Raw genomic sequence first — 21,980 nt, forward strand, 5'->3', positions numbered from 1 at the left:
ATAAAGTCTTCTATTGAGGGGGCCTGGGTAGCTCAGTGGCAAAATACGCTGGCTACCACCCCTGGAGTTTGCTAGCTCACTAGTTCGAATCCCAGGGTGTGCTGAGTGACTCCAGCAACCAAATGGGCTGGTTGCTAGGGAGGGTAGAGTCACATGGGGTAAACTCCTCATGGTCACTATATGGTGGGGTGCATGGTGAGTTCAGCATGGTTGTCACGGTGGATGGCGTGAAGCCTCCACATGCGCTATGTCTCCATGGTAACACGCTGAACAAGCCAGTGATAAGCTGGCGGGTTGACAGTCTCAGACGCAGAGGCAACTGGGATTTGTCCTCTGCCACCCAGACTGAGGCAAATCACTACACCACCACAAGGACTTAAAAGCACATTGGGAATTGAGCATTCCAAATTGGGAGGAAAAAGGGAACAAAAAACAAAAACAAATTAAATCTTCTATTGAAGTCATATCAGCCATATCATGATAAGTGTAGTACAATACAAACATTAATAGTAGCTAAAACGCTTAAAAAATTATATTAAAATATACTGTTGGTGAGTGAGATGATTGAGTCCCCTGTTCTCTATGTAAAAGCGCTTTGAGTGTAGTGTCAGAAAAACGCTGTAAGTTAAAAATTCATTCATTCAAAATAGTGAATACGAGCATTGTTTATCTTCATCAAAACAAGTAATATTTCAGTTTTAAAAGTTTATCATATAACATTACATCAACATGAAAATAGCACGTTATGACTCCAGCTCTGAATTTCTCCCAGTCATGATTACACACAGGCAATACTCAAATCACTAGATTCATCCGCTAGAAGAGCAGTGTCGAAACACGAATCACGTTTAGTGTTCTTCTGCAAATTGCTTGCAATTTTAAGTTTCAACCACAGATGTCGCTAGAGAGCACAACGTTATGTAGTGCAGCTTTAAAAGAATATTTCACCTAAAAATGAAAATTCTCTCATCGTTTATTAGCCCTCATTCCATCCCAGATTTGTATGACTTTCTTTCTTCTGCAGAACACAAACGAAGATTTTTAGAAGAATATTTCAACTCTGTAGGTCCATTCAGTGCAAGTGAATGGTGACCAGAACTTTAAAGCACCAAAAAGCAGACAAAGGCAACGTAGAAGTAATCAATACAACTCCTGTGGTTAAATCCATATCTTCAGAAACAATATGCTAGGTGTGGGGGAGATAAGTCCCTTTTTTAACAAGAGAGCTTTTTTTGTTTTATGTCAGTTAGCATTCTGTGTGCATACCGCCACCTACTGGAATGTTGTGCAAATAAAATAAATTAATTTTTTTTCTTTCTCCTCCCTGCCCAGAATGTGGCAATATGCACTAAAAATGTGAATTGCCAAAAAAAAAAAAAAAAGAATAAGACACGCATAGGAGGGCTGTTTGGAAGGAGTTAAATATTGATCTGTTTCTCACTCACACTTGTCATATCGCTTCAGAAGATATAGATTTAACCACTGAGTCATATGGATTACTTTTATGTTGCCTTTTCAGTAGTTTGTATGTTAATGTAATCTTGTGTTTAAGCAGTAAACGCATTTGGCTTGCTGTTGGTATACTGGAGGGCTCGGAGCTCAAGACTCGACTCGAGTCCTGATTAACCCCCCCCCCCCCACGGACTTCACTTATTTAGATAATGAATCTAGAGAATAGGTGGAGATGGGGTGGAGGTGGGATGTCAGGAGAGTTGTCACAGGTAGCAGGTAAGCAGCAGCTTATATACTCCTGATTGTGGGCTGTGATTTGACAGATTAAAATTAACATGCTCCTCCCAAATCTCTGTTAATTAACTCCATTATGTGATTTTTGGACCTTCAAAGTTCTGGTCACCATTTATTTGCATTGATGGACCAAGAGTGCTGAAGTATTCTTCTAAAAACATTTGTTTGTGTTCAGCAAAAGAAAGTCATACGCATCTGGGATGGCATGAGGGTGAGTAAATATTGAGAGAATTAAAATTTTTGGGTGAACTATCCCTTTAATCAGCAACATAGCTGGATAAATGACACTATAGTGCATTTTCGATGTTCCTATAGATATTAATTTGTACAGTGTTATTATGAAAGATAAATTACATAAATGAAGAAATAAATATACAGGGTGACACTTGAAGGGTCTTTCCGAGCAGAAGTAAGAATCTTTTTTTTTCAAGGAAGGCTTTTCCGCAAGTGAAGGGTACATTCATATAGTAATGCCATGCTGCCTTCAGAGTGCCCACATCAAGAGCTCTGTCTTTCGGAGTAAAGCATAGGGATGATCAATTCCAACTGGAATTCGCCCTAGGACAGCCCTAAAACTGGCCGACTCCCTGAACAGTGTCCTGACTACAAAACTAGGGAGCTGATTGAGACGCACCTTCAGGCTTTATGTATGCAATAATTATTGCATCTGTAATGCCTGGTGTTAAATATAATTTGTTTGTTCATTTGAATGCAGTACATACTCTCTAAATGTATTCACTATCTTCTGCTGAATCAAAGCCCGGGGGGGATGCAGTTTAATCAGGTATGTTTTCTCCTGTATTTTCTTTCTCTTAATTTCATACATAAAGACACTCACACAAACACAATATGCCAAAACATGTTGATCATATATATGTTTATGGGTTAATTTGGGACATAACATTTCAGGATTTTTTTTTATTTTGTGATTTATTACAGATGATGTGTTTAAGATTTTCAGTATTTCTCAGATTAATTTCTCACAGCTTAAAGGGACAGTTTCCCCAAAAATTATATTTCTGTCATTATTTACTCAACTCGTTCCAAACATGTATGCCATTTTTTGCTGTACAACCACAGTTCATAGTGACCAAGATCCAAAAAGGACAACAACAACAACAACAACAACAAAGAACCATAAAAGTATAAAATGCTTAACTTTTGGTTTGTTTCCCACACAGTGCTATCTTATGCTTCAGAACAGTGACATAGTGTGCAAAACAGTGACAGTGTGCAATGCCACCCAAATCGTCAGCTTCCACACCTAAATGGAATGGCGTTTTTTTGTTTTTGGCACTTAATAGCGCATAGTGTATAAAAATGCATTAATGTGATAATGAAAATTCGACACATTTCTTTTGAAATTTTAATAATCGATTAGAAGGACTATAATAATACCTTATGCTTTACAGAGGTCATCTCAGTTTCAGTTTTACATGCCGCTTTGAATGTTTTGCTGCAGTTTCCTGGTGAAATTGACAGTAGAGGCGCTACAACAAATGTGCTTTTTATTATCTTTCACACAAATCATGGGTACTATAGCTTTTTATGACTTTATAAACACTTATTTTTCACTCTATTACACACACTCTGCTATGTTATTATATCAAAACACTTTTACTCTAACGCATCATTTGAAAAAAATACATTTTAACACATGTATCACAGACCCACCTACATTTACACACTTATTCCAACTTCCTCGAAACAAAAGAACGCTTCATCTCTCATTTATCTTTTTGGACAATACTGATTAGGTTTAAGTTAAAGTTTTAGGTTAGGGAGGTACATTTTACTCATTAAAACCTTTATCTAATATTCACCTTAAAAACCTCAACTGATTAAAACATAATTTCACTCGCTTTTGGCGCCCCCCCGCTGGAAATTTCACTGGGAAACTGCAGCCAAACATGTAATGAAGTGCAAAATTTTGGTCTGCAAAAATTTTGCCATTGTCACGTAAATTTCAAGAAATCAGGCTGCTCAAATTACATACAGGCATACATCTCACAACAGACAGGGAGCGCGTGACTATGGAAAGAAGCGCTATATTTAAGAAAGTTCATGCTCCCGAGATCATATTTCTGGTGTCATTATTCATTATTGCATGTATCCAAGCAAGCAAAATAAGTTAATTTTTCTTTTTCTTCCCCATTATGATAGAGGCATATTAAATTATGGAATATTTGGACTTGGAAATATACTGTAAGGCACCTTAATTCATGATGATTAGGCTATATGTTTATAACATAGGTTATTATATGCCTATGCTATTAAGTTTTTCATTTTATAACCCTGCTTGGTTTAAATATTTTAAGATATATTTCAATTATTGGTTTTGTAAATGGTCACATTATAGTGGTTTATAGTTATTCTGTTCTTGCACACCCTGTTTTTCTCAGGGCACACCCAGAGCTACACCACTGCTTCAGAAGATGTTTTTAAGAAATTTGAAAGCTTGAACTGTCAGAAAAAATTTAATTCATCAATCATTTTGGTTGAACTACTCCTTTAATACAAAGAGACAACTTTAAGTAAGCCATTTATTGGCCGATTCCCCCTGATGGTATAAAAACTGTGGGACTGTCAAAACATTGCTCTTTGTGTTTGAGAACATAACGACCAGCCCGACACAGCAACATTGACTCAACCAACGCCATGATTTTAGGGCGGGACTGTCTGTTCGACCAATGGCATACAGGGGGAAGTACTATATACCCATTTGAAAACAGTCATTATTTTTGTAGTCATTAGTTATTTTAAATGTTCACATTGCATAAGAGATACTAAACAACAGCAGATTACAACAATTTGCTCTCCATTTTCTCAGCCAAATCAGAGAAAGGCAGAGGCTCAAACTGAAAGGATTTATGCTTATATTTATTTTCTCATTAATGCTAGATTTAATGAAGCATTACTCCAGCTTGAGTTAATCATACTGGTTTGAAGCAGCAGGATTTTGCTCATAATTAGATCCTCATCCCATCTTTAACCTTCTCAAACACATACAGGGCTAATTATGACCTGCCAGTATGCTGAGACACAGGCTCAGTAGCAATTACTGCACAACCACAGAGCACATATAAAAAAACAATCAGTGGATGGAGGAGAAGAGATGGACAGATAAAGAGTCCTATTTTAATTAAGTTCTCTGCTTTGTTTTTCACAGAGAATTATGAGTTCTCTAGGTTTGGATGTATGCATCTCTATCTCTATGCCCTTTAGTACTCCAGCAAATTTATATAATAAGTAGTCATGTAATATATGCAGATGCTTAAGTGACTATGATCAAAGTACTGTATAAAATAATAATAACTGTTTTGTGCTTTTGAAACCTACCATTCACTCTTTGAATAGGAAAAAATAAGCCATATCTTTTGGTACTAAGCTTGTGGTATAATTTGCTTCCAGGGAAGTTCCAATCATTACAATTTTATGGTCGCAACTGCTAAATTGCCTAAACCGGCTGTCATAGGGTGGTGACAACACATTGGCTGTCATACAGTATGATGGTCCATCTTTCCTTGATAGTGGAATGGTCAAATAAAATTTGACAGAAATACAATTATTTTTGTACTTTTTTTCGTTTCGTGTTGCCAATTAACACTGAGCCAAACTTATACCAGTGGAACTGTAGCTTATGTCTTATTAATACATGTTTCCAAAAGCCCAGGAATCTCCAGTGAAAATGGCAGCCAAGTAGGCAATTAGTTTGTTACATCATTAGTGAACACGGTTGCAGCCAATCAGTTAAGAATTGCTTTAAAGCAAAGGCACATTCATTCAAGCATATATGTGTACATTGTGTTGTCTTGAGGGATGTCGCTTTAGTACAGCTGTTGAGCTGTGAGTTATTACAGAGTTGTTGGATGGTTAAGAGTGCGGATTTGTGGGTTTATTCCCTTATGACTCAGTACATTTGACATTGCGTAGCTACGCATATGAGGAGTGCCTTCTTACACTACCTAGTTGAAACCTCTCTACAATAACGCCAATATTCTATATATATTCAATACAACATTGCAAGGGGGTTTAGTGGAAAGGAGGAGGCGAGAACCGGCTTGACAACTTAAATAACAATTTATTAACCAAAAACACAACCAAAACACACAACTAAAAACACACAGTACAGCTGTCTGCAATTCTCTCTCTCTCGAACTGTCGTCCCCGGCCGCCTTTATCCCTCGCGCGCCCCATCAGGCTGATTGGGGACCGGGTGTGTCTCATTCCAGCCCGGCCCCGCCCTCCTCGGCTCTACAAACATATCTAATATTGGCTATGGTGTTTGAGCCCCGCCTGTTTTGGTGCAAAACTGTCCGCTATAAAAACAGGTGCACAGACACCATTTCCTCAGAATTTCTTCCTTCAAGACAGCGATCATCTCTTGTCTAGAAGCCCTCTACCTTCGCCGTCAATATACACGTGTCATTGGGTGGAATCTTCACGGCAGCGAGAAGACTCTCTGCTCCCCTGCTGTGCTCCGGAGAATATCTCTCTGCCTCACCACTTGATGCTTCACTGGTGAACGGGCCTCAGCATCTCCTGATTCTCCTGATTCTCTTTAAAAGCAATTGTAATTTGTGTGATATAAATATAAATGATATAAATAAATATATATTTATATATCTAAAAGAGCCACTTACTTGTTCGTGTCTTTTTCAACATGTCGTCCCATAAGTGTTCATTGTGTGAGAGACACATCCCGCCCTTCAGACCAGCATGAGAGCTGCATTTCTGTTTAGGTCCTGCCCACGCAGAGTCAGCTCTCATGGAGGCAGACTGTCCTCACTGTGAGGACATGAGCCTCAAGTCACCCTCGTTCTGAAGAACGATTCAGCCTCACGTGCCCTCCCACCCACCTCTTCTGTGATACCTGAGGTTTCACACGAGGAGGCATTACAGGGCCGCAAGGTCGAGCAGGATGAATTTGAGGTGGATCGTGAGCCCTTCAATCTCCACGAAGCGCATGTTTCCCAATATGCTATGTGCAAGACGAACTCCGGCCCTCTTAAGGAGCGTGCAGCCTCTTCTCATTTGGTGGATCTGATGCTGGGGATGATAAGGAGGATAATGACGATGTCATGTCTCTCGATGCATCAGGCGAGTGGTCAGTGGATGATGCTTCCGCCCCTCCCCTCAGCGAGGGCGAGGACCATGCATTCGCCACTGACAGGGAGATGCTTCGTGTCCTTACAAGGGCGGTCGAAGAACTCAACCTCAAGTGGTCTCCCCCAGAGGAACCTGGGCAGTTTTGCCTTGGTTCTTGCAGTCCAGACACATTCAAGCAGCCGGGTTCCACAGATCTGCCCCGTTTTTCCCCTAAGTTGATAGCGAACTATCTAAGTCCTGGCACGCGCACCTCTCAGCGTGCACACGCAGTGACGCCGTTCTCACGAACATGGACTACTGGAAAAAGAATGGCTATGCCCAACTACCCCCTGGGAGGAGGCGGTAGCGACACATCTCTGTCCTACGAGTAACAGGGCGTGGAAGTCACACCCCATACATCCTTCTAAGCTGTGTAGACAGATGTCCACACTGGCAGGAAAAGCCTCGGTGGCAGGACAAGCTGGATCAGCACTCTACGCAATGGCAGTGCTCTATGTATTCCAAGCAAATCTCCTCAGACAAATGGATGAGCAAGGCTTTGATCCGGTGACTTTCAAAGAGCTACGGGCCGCTACAGACTTAGTGCTGCGTACCATGAAAATCAAGGCGCAGGTTCTGGAGCAGTATATATGGCTGAAAACATCTCTGTTGAATGCTCCAGTGTCTCCAGCCGGCCTCTTTGGCGGCACGGTGAGTAAGTTTGCTAAGCGTTACGTCGTGACTCAGCAGCAGTCACAAGCTATAAGACACTTTATGCCCAAACGGAGCATAGCGCAGACGGCTCACCCTCGGTGAGGCCATGCAAGCCGTGGCCCAGATAGAAGCAGCTGTACCAGTGCCTGCCTCGCACTGACAGGAGGAACATCCCCGGCGCAGCAGAAGCGCTCCTGATGGTCGCAACGCTTTGAAGTGGAAATTGGAGCCCATGGTTCCCTCCGGTGCTCCGAAAAAGGCTTGATTAGAGACACAAAACACTGTTCCACATCTCTCCACTGTTGTTCGTCAGGAGAGGAGTATTGTTGTTCACAATGTTTTGTAAAATGTTGTTTCTGTGTCCTATGCAATAAAAAAATGCAATGAAGAATACAGCAGTTATTGCAAATGCATGGGATGCTCATACATTCTCAAAAAAGAGCCCTTTTCCTCTTCAAAGCTCACACATTATACACAACCGCTCTCCTATAGTGAGAGTCGCATCATATCATATGGTGAGCAAAACAAATTGCCCTCTGTCCTATTAAGCGGACTCATGGCGAGCCCTAACTAGTATTTCAGAATGGGTGCAAAAAACGATCGAACATGGTTACATGATCCAATTTGCATGCCGGCCACCCTGTTTTAATGGCGTTCTGTCTTCCACGGTTTTATCCGAAGACACGCCAGTATTACGAGCTGAAATACACAATCTCATCGGGAAAAACGCGATAGAGATTGTGCCAAATTGTCAAGTACAAAAAGAGTTTTACAGCTATTATTTTCTTAAGACGGTGAACTTTGGGCAATCCTGGATCTGAGACATTTAAATCACGCACTTATAAAGCGCCCATTCATAATGATTACTCAGAAACAGATCTTATCGCATGTATGCCCACATGATTGGTTTGCGTCGATAGATCTGAAGGATGCGTACTTTCATATCCAAATTGTACGACATCACTGGATGTTTTTGAGATTTGCGTTCGAGGGAACAGTGTATCAATTCAAAGTCCTTTCCTTCGGACTGTCTCTGGCTCCTCTCACATTCATGAAGTGCATCAATGCAGTTCTCGCCCCTCTGAGACTGAGCGGCATATGCATCTTGAACTACCTCGACGATTGGCTGTTACTGGTGCAATCAGAGGCTCTGTTACGCCAACACAGAGACTTAATGCTTCAGCATCTGAACAGCTTGGGCCTCAATGTAAACTGGGCGAAGAGCACGCTCTCCTCCAGCCAGCGAATCTCCTTTTTGGGAGTCTACCTCGACTTCACGAGCGGCAGGAGCGTGTGCGTTCAGGCCATTCTACAGTGTCTGTCTCAGTTCAAACTGGGGAGAACACTTCCTCTGAAGCTGTTTCAGAAAGCATTGGGATTTATGGTGGTGGCATCCGCCATCATCCCATTAGGTCTCTTACACATGAGACCTCTTCAGTGCTGGCTGAAGTGCTGCGTGCCACAACATGCTTGGCGCCAAGGGCACATGCGCTATATCCTGCTGCTGTATAGCTGCTTTAGCACCATGGACAGCTCCTGCATTTTACCAGCGATGTGTTGCGCTGGGGCAAGTTGTCAGATGGAAAGTGGTGACTACGGATGCTTCCAACACAGGTTGGGGGGCGGTGTGCGATAGACGTCTGACTTTTGACACCTGGACATGTGCGAGGATGGCGTGGCACATCAACCGCCTAGAGCTATTGGCTGTAATTCTAGTCTTAAAGGCTTTTCAGTCAGAAACTATCATGTCCTGGTTCGTTGAGACAACATGACAGTTTTGGCATATATAAACCGCCAAGGCGGAATTCATTCACCACCACTGTTGAGACTGACGCGTCGCCTCATCCTATGGAGCGAGCATCATCTCCTCTCCCTGAGAGCGACATATGTCCCAGGCCGCCTGAATTATGGCGCGGTATTACTGTCACACCAAGGGGTGATATCGGGCGAATGGAGATTTCATCCTCAAACTGTATTGAGGATTTGGGAAATATTCGGCAAAGCAGAAATCGATCTATTTGCCTCAGTGGAGAGTGCCCACTGTCCCCTCTGGTATTTGGAGTCCCAAGCCCCACTGGGAACGGACACAATGGCACACAAATGGACGGCGAAATGCAAATATGCGTTTCCCCTGGTATGCCTGATTCACTCTTTCATATGCAAAGTCCGAGAGGACAAGGAAACGGTTCTATTAGTTGCACCGAAATGGCCCAAACAGCCATGGTTTCCGGAAATGATGGAGATGCTGTACAGCTCACCATGGGAAATACCACTGAGGAGGGATCTCCTCTCTCAGGCGCAAGGCACAATCTGGCATCTGTGGAACCTGCATGTGTGGCCCCTGAACGGGGCGTACTACACGTGCAGAACTGACGCTTTCAGTCATGAACACCATTTTACAGGCCAGAGCAACGTCCACAAGACGCCTCTACGCATTGAAATGGAAGGTGTTCACTGATTGGTGTCTCTTACATAATTCTTCAAGAGCGATTAGATGTAGGACTCACCCCATCAACGCTCAAAGTGTATGTGGCAAATATATCACGCACATGAAGCTGGCGCCTCTATAGGCAAGCATGATTTAATCATAAAGTTCCTTAAAGGAGCCTTAAAGGCCGGCTACAGTCCCGACTTGGGACTCAACTTTAATCCTAAAAGCTCTTGCAGTGCTCCCCTTCGAGCCTTTGGACACTGTTGATTTGCGCATGCTCTCCATTAAGACCGCACTACTGCTTGCTCTGGCCTGGTAAAATGGGTAGGTGACCTGCATGCACTATCAGTCGACAATTCATGTCTGGAGTTTGGCCCTGGTCTTTCAAGAGCCACTGTCAATCCCAGGAAAGGTTATGTACCCAAGGTCCTAATCACACCCTTCAAAGCGCAGGTGGTTCACCTTCAGGCCTTCTTCCCTCCTCCATTTAATTCGGATGAGGTACAATCATAGCATTTGTTATGCCCTGTGCGGGCACTACATGCATACGTTGAGCATACTTGCAAGTTCAGACTGTCTGATCAACTCTTTATATGCTATGGAGAACGCACAAAAGGAATGTCTGTCTCCAAGCAAAGGCTCTCTCACTGGACAAGACTGCAGCACCATGTTTCCTCTCTGGAAGTTATGTCGTGTTGCGCAGCGTGATGGGATTCTGTTCCCCATATGCGTAACTATGCAATGTCAAGTGTACTGTGTCGTAAGGGAACGTCTCAGTTGCGTACGTAACCTCGGTTCCCTGATACGAAGGGTTGGAACGTTCAAACTCAATCACCATGCACTACACGGACGGGTTTATCTGTTGCGCACCTTCTCCCGTCTCCCGCTGAACCTGTTTACATGCGCATCTTCCTGGGAACGTCGACGGTGGAGAATACGGTGGAGGATGCCGCAACTGGGTCCCTCCTGGGAGTTTGGGTAAGCTCGTGCGTTAATACAGCCCTGTGTATATTTATACAGTATATACAGTGTATATATATATATATATATATATATATATATATACACTATATGGCCAAAAGTTTGTGGACACCATACGTGCTTGATGAGTATTTGATTTCAAAACCTTAGGCATCAATTTCCCTCTTTGCTGTAATAACAGCTTCCACTCTTTTGGGAAGGCTTTCCACTAAACTGTATGTAGTAACATGGCTACAGGGATTTGCTCTCATTCAGACACAAGGCTATCAGTGAGGTCAGGAACTAATGTTGGTCAATGGGGCCTGACTTACAGTTGCTGTTCCAGTTCACCCCAAAAGTGATCAATGGGGTTCAGGTCTGGACTTTGTGCAGGCCAATCAATTTCTTCCACACCAGACACAGTAAACCATTTCTTTATGGACCTCACTTTGTTCACAGGGGCACTGTCATGCTGGAACAGAAATGGGCTATCCCCAAATAGTTACCACAAATTTGGAAGCACACAAAGCCCAAGCCATTACATAAAGAAACATTAAGATTTTTCTTTACTGGATTTAATGGAGTAACCAAATTCGTTAATTAGAAGGGGGTGTCCACAAACGTTTGGCCATATAGTGTGTGTATATATATATATATAGTGCTGTCAGTCGATGAAATTTATTGCATAATGTTCTGTCGCGATTAATCGTAGATTTGTAAAGTGCTGAAATTTGCCACTATATATACTTATTTTCCTGTCAAAATGCATTTATTTCCATCTTAGGAATTAAAACAAAACAATATGTAACAGTATAATGCTTTATTAACATTTTCTGAACAAAGCCTTTCACAGTATAAAGACAGAAATACACTAAAATAGCACAAATTCAAATAACATTAAATGTTTCCCAAAGTTTAATTGGGAGTTTGACTAATTGAAAAAACTAGTCTTCCCATAGGTTTAATTTTCATTGCAATGTGCATTAAATTTTTTAAATGCTCATCCTCCACAATATTAATATGCCAGTAGACTGTGGCTATCCACCTTGCCACAACAATCTTGAAGCTGCGTTCATGATTTGCATCAGGGCGTCAATGCCAGCGTCAAACGCCACTTTGAACTCCACATGAAAAGCGCTAGCAGACAAAAACGTCTCATTCTGCGTTTTGGTGATAGTTAAGACTTGGCATGCTTCTGTGGAAGTTAAAATGTGCCTTACATAGGCTAAAAATACTTGATTTCTATCAAAAGTCCCATATGGGCTTGTTTTGTACATCAAATAGCATTAAGAGGTCCTTTCTCCATAATTTTATCACTGACAGGGAAGTGCTGTTGTGTGTGTTGTGGTGCGTGTGCAAGTGTAATGACTCCAGGCGGACACAATGTCCACCACATTACAAAGGTTCTGCCCTTCTAACAAGTGTTTATGCTGGTTTATGCTGTATTAATGGTAAATGCGTGTAGAGCCGAGGAGGGTGGGGCCGGGCTGGAATGACGCACGCCCGGTCCCCAATCAGCCTGATGGGGCGCGCAAGGGATAAAGGCGGCCGGGGACGACAGTTAGAGAGAGAGAGAATTGCAGGCAGCTGTACTGTGTGGTTTTTGGTTGTGTGTTTGTTTAAGTTGTTTATTAAATTATTATTTAAGTTGTCAAGCCGGTTCACGCCTCCTCCTTTCCACTGAACCCCCTTACACTGGTGCCGAAACCCGGGAGATTGAAGTTTGGGCTGAAGATGGATGGAAGTCGTCCCGTAGAGTCCTCCCAGTTGGCGGAGATCCTCCAAGCCCTCGCTGGCCTACATCAGAGCCACCAGCAGACACTGCTTGAGCTCCGACAAGATCAAGATCGCCGATTTGTCGAGCTCCTGCATGCTCAAGCCGAAGACCGGCAGGTGATCCGGAGCCTCCTCAGCCAGGAGGCATCCTCAGCCGCGACCCCGGACACTCCCGTGCCATTACCCCTGCCCGCCTTACAGAAAATGGGGGCGGCGGACGACCCCGAGGCCTTCCTGGATTTGTTTGAGCGGACCGCCGAGATCTGGGGCTGGCCGCTCGGCCAATGGGCAGCCTGACTGATCCCACTATTGTCCGGGGAAGCCCAGCTCGCGGCTCAACAACTGCCAGCAACGAGCCTCCTGGCCTACAGAGATTTAAAGAGAGCCATCTTGCAACGGGTTGGTCGCACTCCGGAGGAAAATCGTCAACTCTTCTGGAGCTTGAAGTTGGAGAGCTCCGACCGCCCGTTTGCCTTCGCCCAGCGGCTCCGTGATGCCTGCCGAAGATGGCTGCTAGTGGGGGACCGCGACGTCGATGGAAGTAACGATCAGGTGGTACTGGAGCAATTCACACATCGACTGCCAAAAGGGATGGCAGAGTGGGTCCAGTGCCACCACCCGGCGTCATTGGAGGAAGCTGTCCGGCTTGCGGAGGACCACATGGCGGCGATCCCGAGGGCGGAAGAGTCCTCCTACATTTTCTCTCCTCCCTCTGTCTCTTACCCCTCCCCTCTCTCCTCTCGTTCTGCTCTCTCTCCAGGTCCCGTTCCTGCCCCACGCAGATGAGGAGGACTTCAGCCACTGAGACCAGTTCCCCGGGTGTGGGAGGCGACACCTTCCCCTATTCCAATACCCCGCCACTCTCCCCCTCAGGGGGGGGGGCGCCCGCCGACGCAAGTGCGGGTGTAGCGCCTGGGCCGGCCTGCTGGAGGTGCGGAGACCCGAGCCACTTCCGAGATCAGTGCCCTCTGATGGAGCTGGGGACGGCGTCCCGTGGGGACACTCCTCCGCCCCTGGCAGTGGCCCTACCACTCCAGGCGGTCGGGGAGTCGCTTCCCTCCTCCCCCCGCGGACGGCGGTCTTCTCTCGACCCCTCCACGTTCCCGGGGGATGGCAGGGCACTCCTCCGCCACCGGCAGCGGCTCCCTCGCTCCAGGGGTCGGGGAGTCCCGTCTCCACTCGCCTCACAGATGGCTGGTCGGGCTACTCCGTCCCCCATCGGATGGCAGCGGCGCTCCCCTGGGTGGACGGCAGTGTCGAGGACTCTGCGACGGGAATCCCTCCTTCTTCCCGGGTTTCGGCACCAGTGTAAGGGGGTTCAGTGGAAAGGAGGAGGCGAGAACCGGCTTGACAACTTAGATAATAATTTAATAAACAACTTAAACAAACACACAAACACAACCAAAAACCACACAGTACAGCTGCCTGCAATTCTCTCTCTCTCGAACTGTCGTCCCTGGCCGCCTTTATCCCTCGCGCGCCCCATCAGGCTGACTGGGGACCGGGCGTGCGTCATTCCAGCCCGGCCCCGCCCTCCTCGGCTCTACAATGCGTTAATCGTGATTAAGAAAAATTAACGGGTTAAACTTTTTTAATTAATCGCATGCTTTATACATATTAGAGCTGTCAGAATTAAAGTGTTAACACATGCTATTAATATTAAATATTTTATTTATATTAAATAAACCAAGCAAATTTGCATTTGAACTTGAAAGTACGGAAGTCATCAACTACAAAGTGAAAAAAAAAAAGTCACAAGGTGAAAAAGAAATTGCCTTAGTGCACTTCTGACTCTATTTCCTACAACAGCATTTTAGTGGCATGTTTAAAAACAATGTCTAAGATTTTGAGAATAAAGTCGTAGCGTCATGAGATAAAAGTCAGAATATTTTGAGAAAATGTATAAAATGTATATATTTTTTTTATGTGGCACAAAAACGGCATCGTAATTTCCTTCTGCTGTTTAGGGGAAAAAGTTTTTATTATTATTATTATTATTATTATAACTGGACCTAATATAGACATGTGAATTAATGAGTTTTTTTATTATTATTATTTACCTACAATAAACATAATTATAAAATGAAAGTTACATTTATAATCAAGTTGGCTCAAAAGTTTGAATGGGCATGACGTTTCTGACAGTATGCTTTCTATTTTTTTCTGATTTCATTTAGCAATGAGATTTCATATAGGAGTCATTCTGGTTTTTGCTTTTGATCTTAAGAGCCCGTCTTTATTGTTCTGTCCACAGGTTCCACAGATCAACAGTTCTGCACTATGAGAGAAAACAGGACTCATCTTGGGAACTGAAGAGGAAAGATTGGCCTTGGGGGGGAACAATCTTATATTGGACAGATCTGCTTCATTTCTTCACCTCCTTGGAGACTGTCAGAACTAGCCAGACTTTCTCAAAGCAGCAAAGACGAACTTCTGCAAAACAACCCATTTGCTTTAAACCACCTAATGGCCATGGAGAAGTCTCGCCTGAGCAACATCTCCCAGGCTTCATTATTTGGAGATGCATTCTGGGCACAAGGTGACTGCCCAACCTCCCTCAGCAGCACCACTTTCCTCATCGTAGCTTACAGCACCATGCTAGCAGTGGGCTTGGTAGGCAACACTTGCCTGGTCTTAGTCATCACACGACAGAAAGAGATGCATAACGTGACCAACATCTTCATCGTCAACCTCTCATGTTCTGATATCCTCGTTTGCTTGGTATGTTTGCCAGTCACCATTATCTACACCCTCATGGATCGATGGATTTTGGGTGAAGCTCTGTGCAAGGTGACACCATTCGTCCAGTGCATGTCCGTGACGGTTTCAGTCTTCTCCATGGTACTCATCGCTTTGGAGAGACACCAGCTCATCATCCACCCAACCGGATGGAAGCCAGTCATTAGACACTCGTACCTGGCTGTAGCGGTTATCTGGATTGTAGCTTGTTTTATTTCCCTTCCATTTCTTTCATTTAACATCCTCACAAACTCGCCATTGCACAACCTCAGTCTTCCGTTTAACCCCTTTAGTGATCACTTCATCTGTATAGAACAGTGGCCATCTGAGGGGAATCGGCTAGCTTACACCACATCACTACTGCTTTTCCAGTACTGCTTACCGTTAGCGCTAATTCTACTCTGCTACTTCCGCATATTTCTGCGCCTCAGTCGACGCAAAGATATGGTTGAAAGAACGCAAGGCGGGCGCAAGAAGAAGGCCAAAGGCTCAAAGCGAGTCAGCGCCATGCTAGCCTCAATTGTAGCTGCATTTGCGCTGTGCTGGTTGCCACTAAATGTTTTTAACACAGTTTTTGATTGGAACCATGAGGCAATTCCAGTGTGCCAGCACGATGCCATTTTCTCAGCCTGCCACCTTACTGCTATGGCGTCGACTTGCGTTAACCCTGTGATCTATGGGTTTCTAAACAATAACTTCCAGAAGGAGCTGAAATCGCTTTTATACAGATGCCGCTGCTGGGGGCCTCCAGAGAGTTATGAGAGTTTCCCATTGTCCACCATCAGTACCGGCATTACAAAGGGGTCCATCCTTAGCAATGGCTCAGTCAGCGTCAATGCCTATCAGCCACACAAGAAAAACAGTTTAGAACAGAAAGAGATTGTTTAAACTCTGTCAGATGTACTACAAGGCATTGTACCTTGCTATGCTTTAATTTAGCATTCAAAGGTGGATTGAGAACGCCAGCAGCCAATCTGTGCAATAAGTACAAACTTAAGACATTCAAAATCTTTAGTAACTGAACTTGGAGTTCAGTATCCTAATTCAGACTAATGAAAATATTTGATGTTCTCAAGGTTTGTGTTGCTAAAAGATGGTGACACAGTTTGAAACATATTAAGGTAAGGTGTATTGTAGCTGTGTTAGCCTTTCCATCATTTCAAATTCCTGTGGGTAAATGTTTAAAAGTCAACATGGAACATCCATTCAACCAAATTTACTTTAGCAATATGAATTATTTCTAAGTGAAAATGGATATTCAACAAGAACAAAATGTATTGGATCATGAAAAGTGGGCGTTTCATACCAGATTGGAGCTGGACCTGAATGCGAGTTTGCAGCTGATTATGGAAGACCATCAACACCAATCATTTATGGAGGCTTTTGAACGGGACATGGAGGCTGAAAGTCAAGTTCACCCTCAAGACCATCTTGATGTATCCCAATTAAACCCGCATTAAATTGCTTCATTAACTATTTGCAAGATTTTAGGATGGCTGCATTAACTGCATTAACAACACTAGCCTCAAACAATGGCTAAATAGCTATTTAGCTTTTTGCGAACTGCCTAGATGTCACCAGCTGAAAAGGAAGGTAATTTCAAAGGTGGAGCAAGTGATTACATTTTGATGAAAATTACAAAATCATACACGAATCATACACAATTAACACCAGGAATGTGAATTAAGAAAGTAAATAGGGTCCATTTTGATTTCATGTTGACTTCATCCACAGCTAAAATGAGTACTAATGTAATGGACTGTGAAAAATTATATAGTGAATTCTCAGTATAATCTCAAATGAAATTGAAATGACAAATTTCAGTTAGACGTTTAATACTTAGTAGAGGCCTTGTTCTTCATTGTCTTTGTTCAGGATAGGCCTGCGCAAGAATATTAGTAATAGAAACAGAAATTGACTATTTTAAAGTGGAGAACTAGCATTGTGTATAATGTGTACATTTATAATATTTAGCAGGACTAGGACTACATTAAAAGCACTATGTTCTGTCACTGATTGTGATTATAATGAATGCTACTTCAAACTGATATGTACAGTAGTTCTATGGTTTTGCTGCTCTTTGTGACAGGTGTAATTTGTTTCACCGCTCTAAATGTTAATCGATATCATAGTATGCACTGTGTCTTTGGCTGAATGGCTATATACTGTGGTTCAAAACAATAATGTGCATGTTCTTAGTATTTAAAAAAAAAGAAAAAAAAAGAAACATGTGGCCAAAGCATCATGTTTTCCAGTAACAATCTCTAAGCATACTTAAAACAAGCTACATTTACATGAGAAGCAAAATTCTTGTTTTCTGAAAAAAATCTTCAGTTTAGAGTTTTATGCTTAAAACAAGACAAAAATTGTCAATTGGGTAAAAAAATAAAAAATTCAAGGCAGAAACAAATGGAATTTTTCCTACCCCAATAGCACATGTTTTAAGTATAAACCCCACAAAATTTTGTTAAATTTCTTCAAGACCTAGAAATCAAGACCTAATATCTTATGTACTTTTTAGCATGATCTCATGAAAATAATGTGACTGTGGCAAAATTACGTGGTCATTCATTACACGTACCGCAGCATTTCCGAGGTGAAATGTCCACTGTGTGATGCTAAAAGTGAGTTAAATGTTCCCCCAATCGGATTAGGTTAAGTTTAATGCTCTGTCAAGCTTTAAATCAACAAAACCAACCACCCTACCCCAAACCTTTAACCTAAACCTAACAGATAGTGTCATGAAAGCAAATGTGACATGAAAAACGCAATTCGGAAAAACGGTCCTTTGCATCGCAAGTGCAATTTTCTATCAGTTAAGTTATGGCGCAATTTGATTACACTTGGAACAAGCTTATGAATAGAATTCGTCATGTAAAGTAAACATTAAAATTGTATCGCCTTACAAGTCACGCACAAGAGTAAAAGTGTTTTGATATCATAAGATAACATTATGTGGGGAACAGGGCGAAAATTAAGTGTTTATGAACTGATAATCTGTCGTTTTACTCATGATTTGTTTGAAAGTGAATAAAAGTAATTGTTATTGTAGTGCCTCTAGTGTTCATTTCACCAGGAAATTGCTTTGATACGTACAATGAGCCACATAAAAACCATTTAGCAAAAGTGTAGTTTATTTATTTTTTTCCTCAAGTAAATGTACTGTCTCTTGTTATTTTTACTGGCAAATAAGACAAAACTACTGATCTGAATCACTGCCCCCAGTGGCCGAAGTTGGAAGTGTTGTTGAACTTATGGACAAGTGTGAGCTTTAGTTTCCAAGTGAAATGTCAACAGAGTAATGCCAAAACATTTTTAGTTGTAAATGGTGTAATACAGTCAACCGGGATGCATATTTTATTAACTGTACGCCCCAACCCATACCCCAATCCTAAACTTAACCAAAAATTTATTCTTAGAGGGAAAATGCAACCTCCGACTTGCACTCACCATGGTTAATGTAAACACAATGATTTCCCGAATTACATTTGAATTGATGCAAATATTTCTGATGGGGGATGTTGCGCTTGCCAGTAACTCTATAGAATGGGGTCGATGTCAGGGTACCAGAACATTCGATAGCAACATGTCGATTTCCTGTGTAATCATGTGTACTTTTGCAATTCCATGCCGCTAGTGGTGCAGAAATGACACACTTCACTTTTAAAACTCAATTACATTTACATATTATTGATTTGATTGTGTTGATTATGTTTTGCTAAACTGGTCTATGTTTTTCTAGGGCCTGACTGAATTTGGCTTTAGATGATTTAGGGAGATGTCTGTTGAAACTACTAGGCTGAGTTTTTCAAAAGCATGGTTGCATTGAGAGAATGTAAAGAGTCAGATGTTGATGTGTTGCCATAAAAACATTGCAGCCATTCACCTGGAAAAGCTCAAACATTCAATCACCATTTACAAAGATATTTATGGTGCATTTTGGAGCTTCTACTCTGATCAGTAATTTTCCTCTCTCTCTCTCTCTCTCTCTCTCTCTCTCTCTCTCTCTCTCTCTCTCTCGCTATCAATCTCTCTCTCTCAATCTCTTTCTCTTTCCAATCTCATTTTCTCCAGTTATTGACTGGATAGCCAGCTATATTGGGAAGCCTATTTCTCATAGGCTTTTTCCATTGCCCTGAGGTATTTATGTGAATCAATATTTGTTTTCTTTTATTATCTTTTTTCTGAGATATTTTCTTGGCCAAAATGTGTGTGTGTGTAAAGTTGATATCAGAACGGCTGACAATAAAGCATTTACAATATCATACATACAAAGTCACATATATCAAACTTCCATCCAGGTCAACAGCTGAAATGTATGGCCCAATAAAGCTGTTTACCTGAATATTAAAGAATTTGTATATATTTTTTCTGGATACCTTACAGAGATTAATATGTGTTGATAAAAAAATAAAAAAAAATTAAAAAACTCCTAATACATTCTGTGTTTATATCATGACAAAATGATACGTGTACCACTGCCTTTATGTTATTCAACATTCACACATATATCTGTGTAACTTAATACCGGACATTTGAATGTGCCATATAACTTTCAGAAATAAAACATCAGAATTTATATATATATATATATATATATATATATATATATATATATATATATATATATATATATATATATATATATATATGAACTGTGCAAAAGTCTTAGGCAATAAAATGTTTCACAAAAGCATTTGTCTTAAGATGGTTATTTATATCTTCAGCTTTAGTGTGTCAATAGGAAATATAAATGTTAGACTCCCAAACATTAATTTTGGAAATAGAATAGAATAGAAGAACAGGGAGCCCTGCAACAGATGTCATGGCCCCCATAAAGCCCCCCACTGAACATCGAGTCAGTCTGGGATTACATGAAGAGACAGACGCAGTTGAGACAGCCGAAATATATAGAAGAACTGTGGCGAATTCGCCAAAAAGCTTGGAACATCCTATCTGCCAACAACCAAGAAAAACTGTTTCCAGGTGTACCTAGGAGAATTGGGGCTGTTTTAGGGGCCGTTTACACGACAACATTTTCAACTAAAAACGGAAAACTTTTTATGCGTTTTGGCTGTTTGTTTACATAACAACGGCGTTTTGGGGCCTGAAAACGCAAACTTTTGAAAACGGGTTTCAAAGTGCAAGTTTGTGAAAACGATGACATCATGCGCAGGCGTATTACGTGTTCAGTCTACAGGCTTGCGCGCCAGTACTTCAAAACAACACGCAAGACATTCAAAACTACAATGGTGGACTACAGGACTGTGTTTGTGCTGCTCAAGATTTTGAGTTTATTGATGCTTCTCCAGCTAAGTAATTGTAGCTCATCATCTGTCCAGACAAAACTGCTCGATGCTTTCGCCATCTTCATTGTTTGTATTCACTGCTCTGTGGAAGAATGCTTATGTGCGCAGGTGCGTAGTGTTTCTTGTGACAACACAACTACTGGCCTGGCATGCATAATACGGTATTTTTAGTCTTTTTCGTGGATCCGTGTGAACGGGGATAGTTTTGACAACGTTGTCATCTGTATGCAAAACTTTTCAAAAATGCAAAGGAAAAACGTTTCCATTTTTAGAACATCGTTGTCGTGTAAACGTACCCTTAAAGGCAAAGGTGGTCACACCCAATATTGATTTAGATTTTTTATGTTTACTGGACTTTGTATGATGTTAATTGATAAATGAAAATTATTTATGGCATTATTTTTGAAGACATCCTCACTATGCAACATTTTTCACACGTGCCTAAAACTTTTGCACAGTACTATGTGTATATATACTCATTTCACATACTGAACAACAAATCTTTTTTGTTGTGTATGTACCATTTCTACAAATTAACAAGTTTACAGAATATACTAAATATAGCATTATTTTACTAATTATAGCTTAATTTCTTAATAGGAAGCAAGTGTTGTCAATTTCACCTTGAAATAATGAGACAAAAGGTTATTTAGGTCAACTAAACAAAACAGACAGTAAAGATAAATATAATTATATGGACATTGTTTGCTTTGGATAGCTTTATTAGCTATGTTTAATGGATTTGAGATAAGAAAACTAAATTAGAGCATTAGGATATCACTGGGAAAGAAGGTCCCATGGATATTTATGAACCCAAAAGATAGTCTATCTAGTTGTTTTGGTTTTAAAACTTTTAAAGATGGATATTTATTTATTATTATTATTATTATTATTATTATTTGTCGTTTGCCAAGAATGAGTAATGCATTTATTCCTAATGTAATATTTTAGGAAGACATCTAATGAAGACCATCTAATGAAGACCATTCTTGTAATCATCTGTGTAATCATTTGTACATTACAATTATATTGTATATTTGTTAATGATATACATATAAAAAGGACCAAAGTTTCAATTGATCTGGTATTGATGTTTTTTCTTGATTTTTGAATGTACTTTTATGTATATTAAAAATGACTTTAACATCTTCATGTCTTGCGTTTCTTTTGTCATTCTCATACTGTTTGACTAATTTTGGGTGCAAATACACAGTAGT

General features: G+C 41.5%; 1 protein-coding gene across 1 annotated transcript in view; it reads left to right on the forward strand.

Annotated features, from left to right (window-relative positions):
* The window catches only part of LOC127415474 (neuropeptide Y receptor type 1-like), a 33,193-nt gene extending 13,136 nt beyond the window's left edge, over positions 1–20,057 (forward strand). Inside the window, exon 2 of the mRNA XM_051654248.1 lies at positions 14,970–20,057. Within this exon, the coding sequence (XP_051510208.1) occupies positions 15,182–16,342 (1,161 nt within the window). The 5' untranslated portion in view covers positions 14,970–15,181 and the 3' untranslated portion in view covers positions 16,343–20,057. The remainder of the gene's footprint in view (positions 1–14,969) is intronic.
* Positions 20,058–21,980: the final 1,923 nt, after the last annotated feature.

Source organism: Myxocyprinus asiaticus, chromosome 24, assembly GCF_019703515.2.
Source record: "Myxocyprinus asiaticus isolate MX2 ecotype Aquarium Trade chromosome 24, UBuf_Myxa_2, whole genome shotgun sequence".
Lineage (NCBI taxonomy): Eukaryota > Metazoa > Chordata > Actinopteri > Cypriniformes > Catostomidae > Myxocyprinus > Myxocyprinus asiaticus.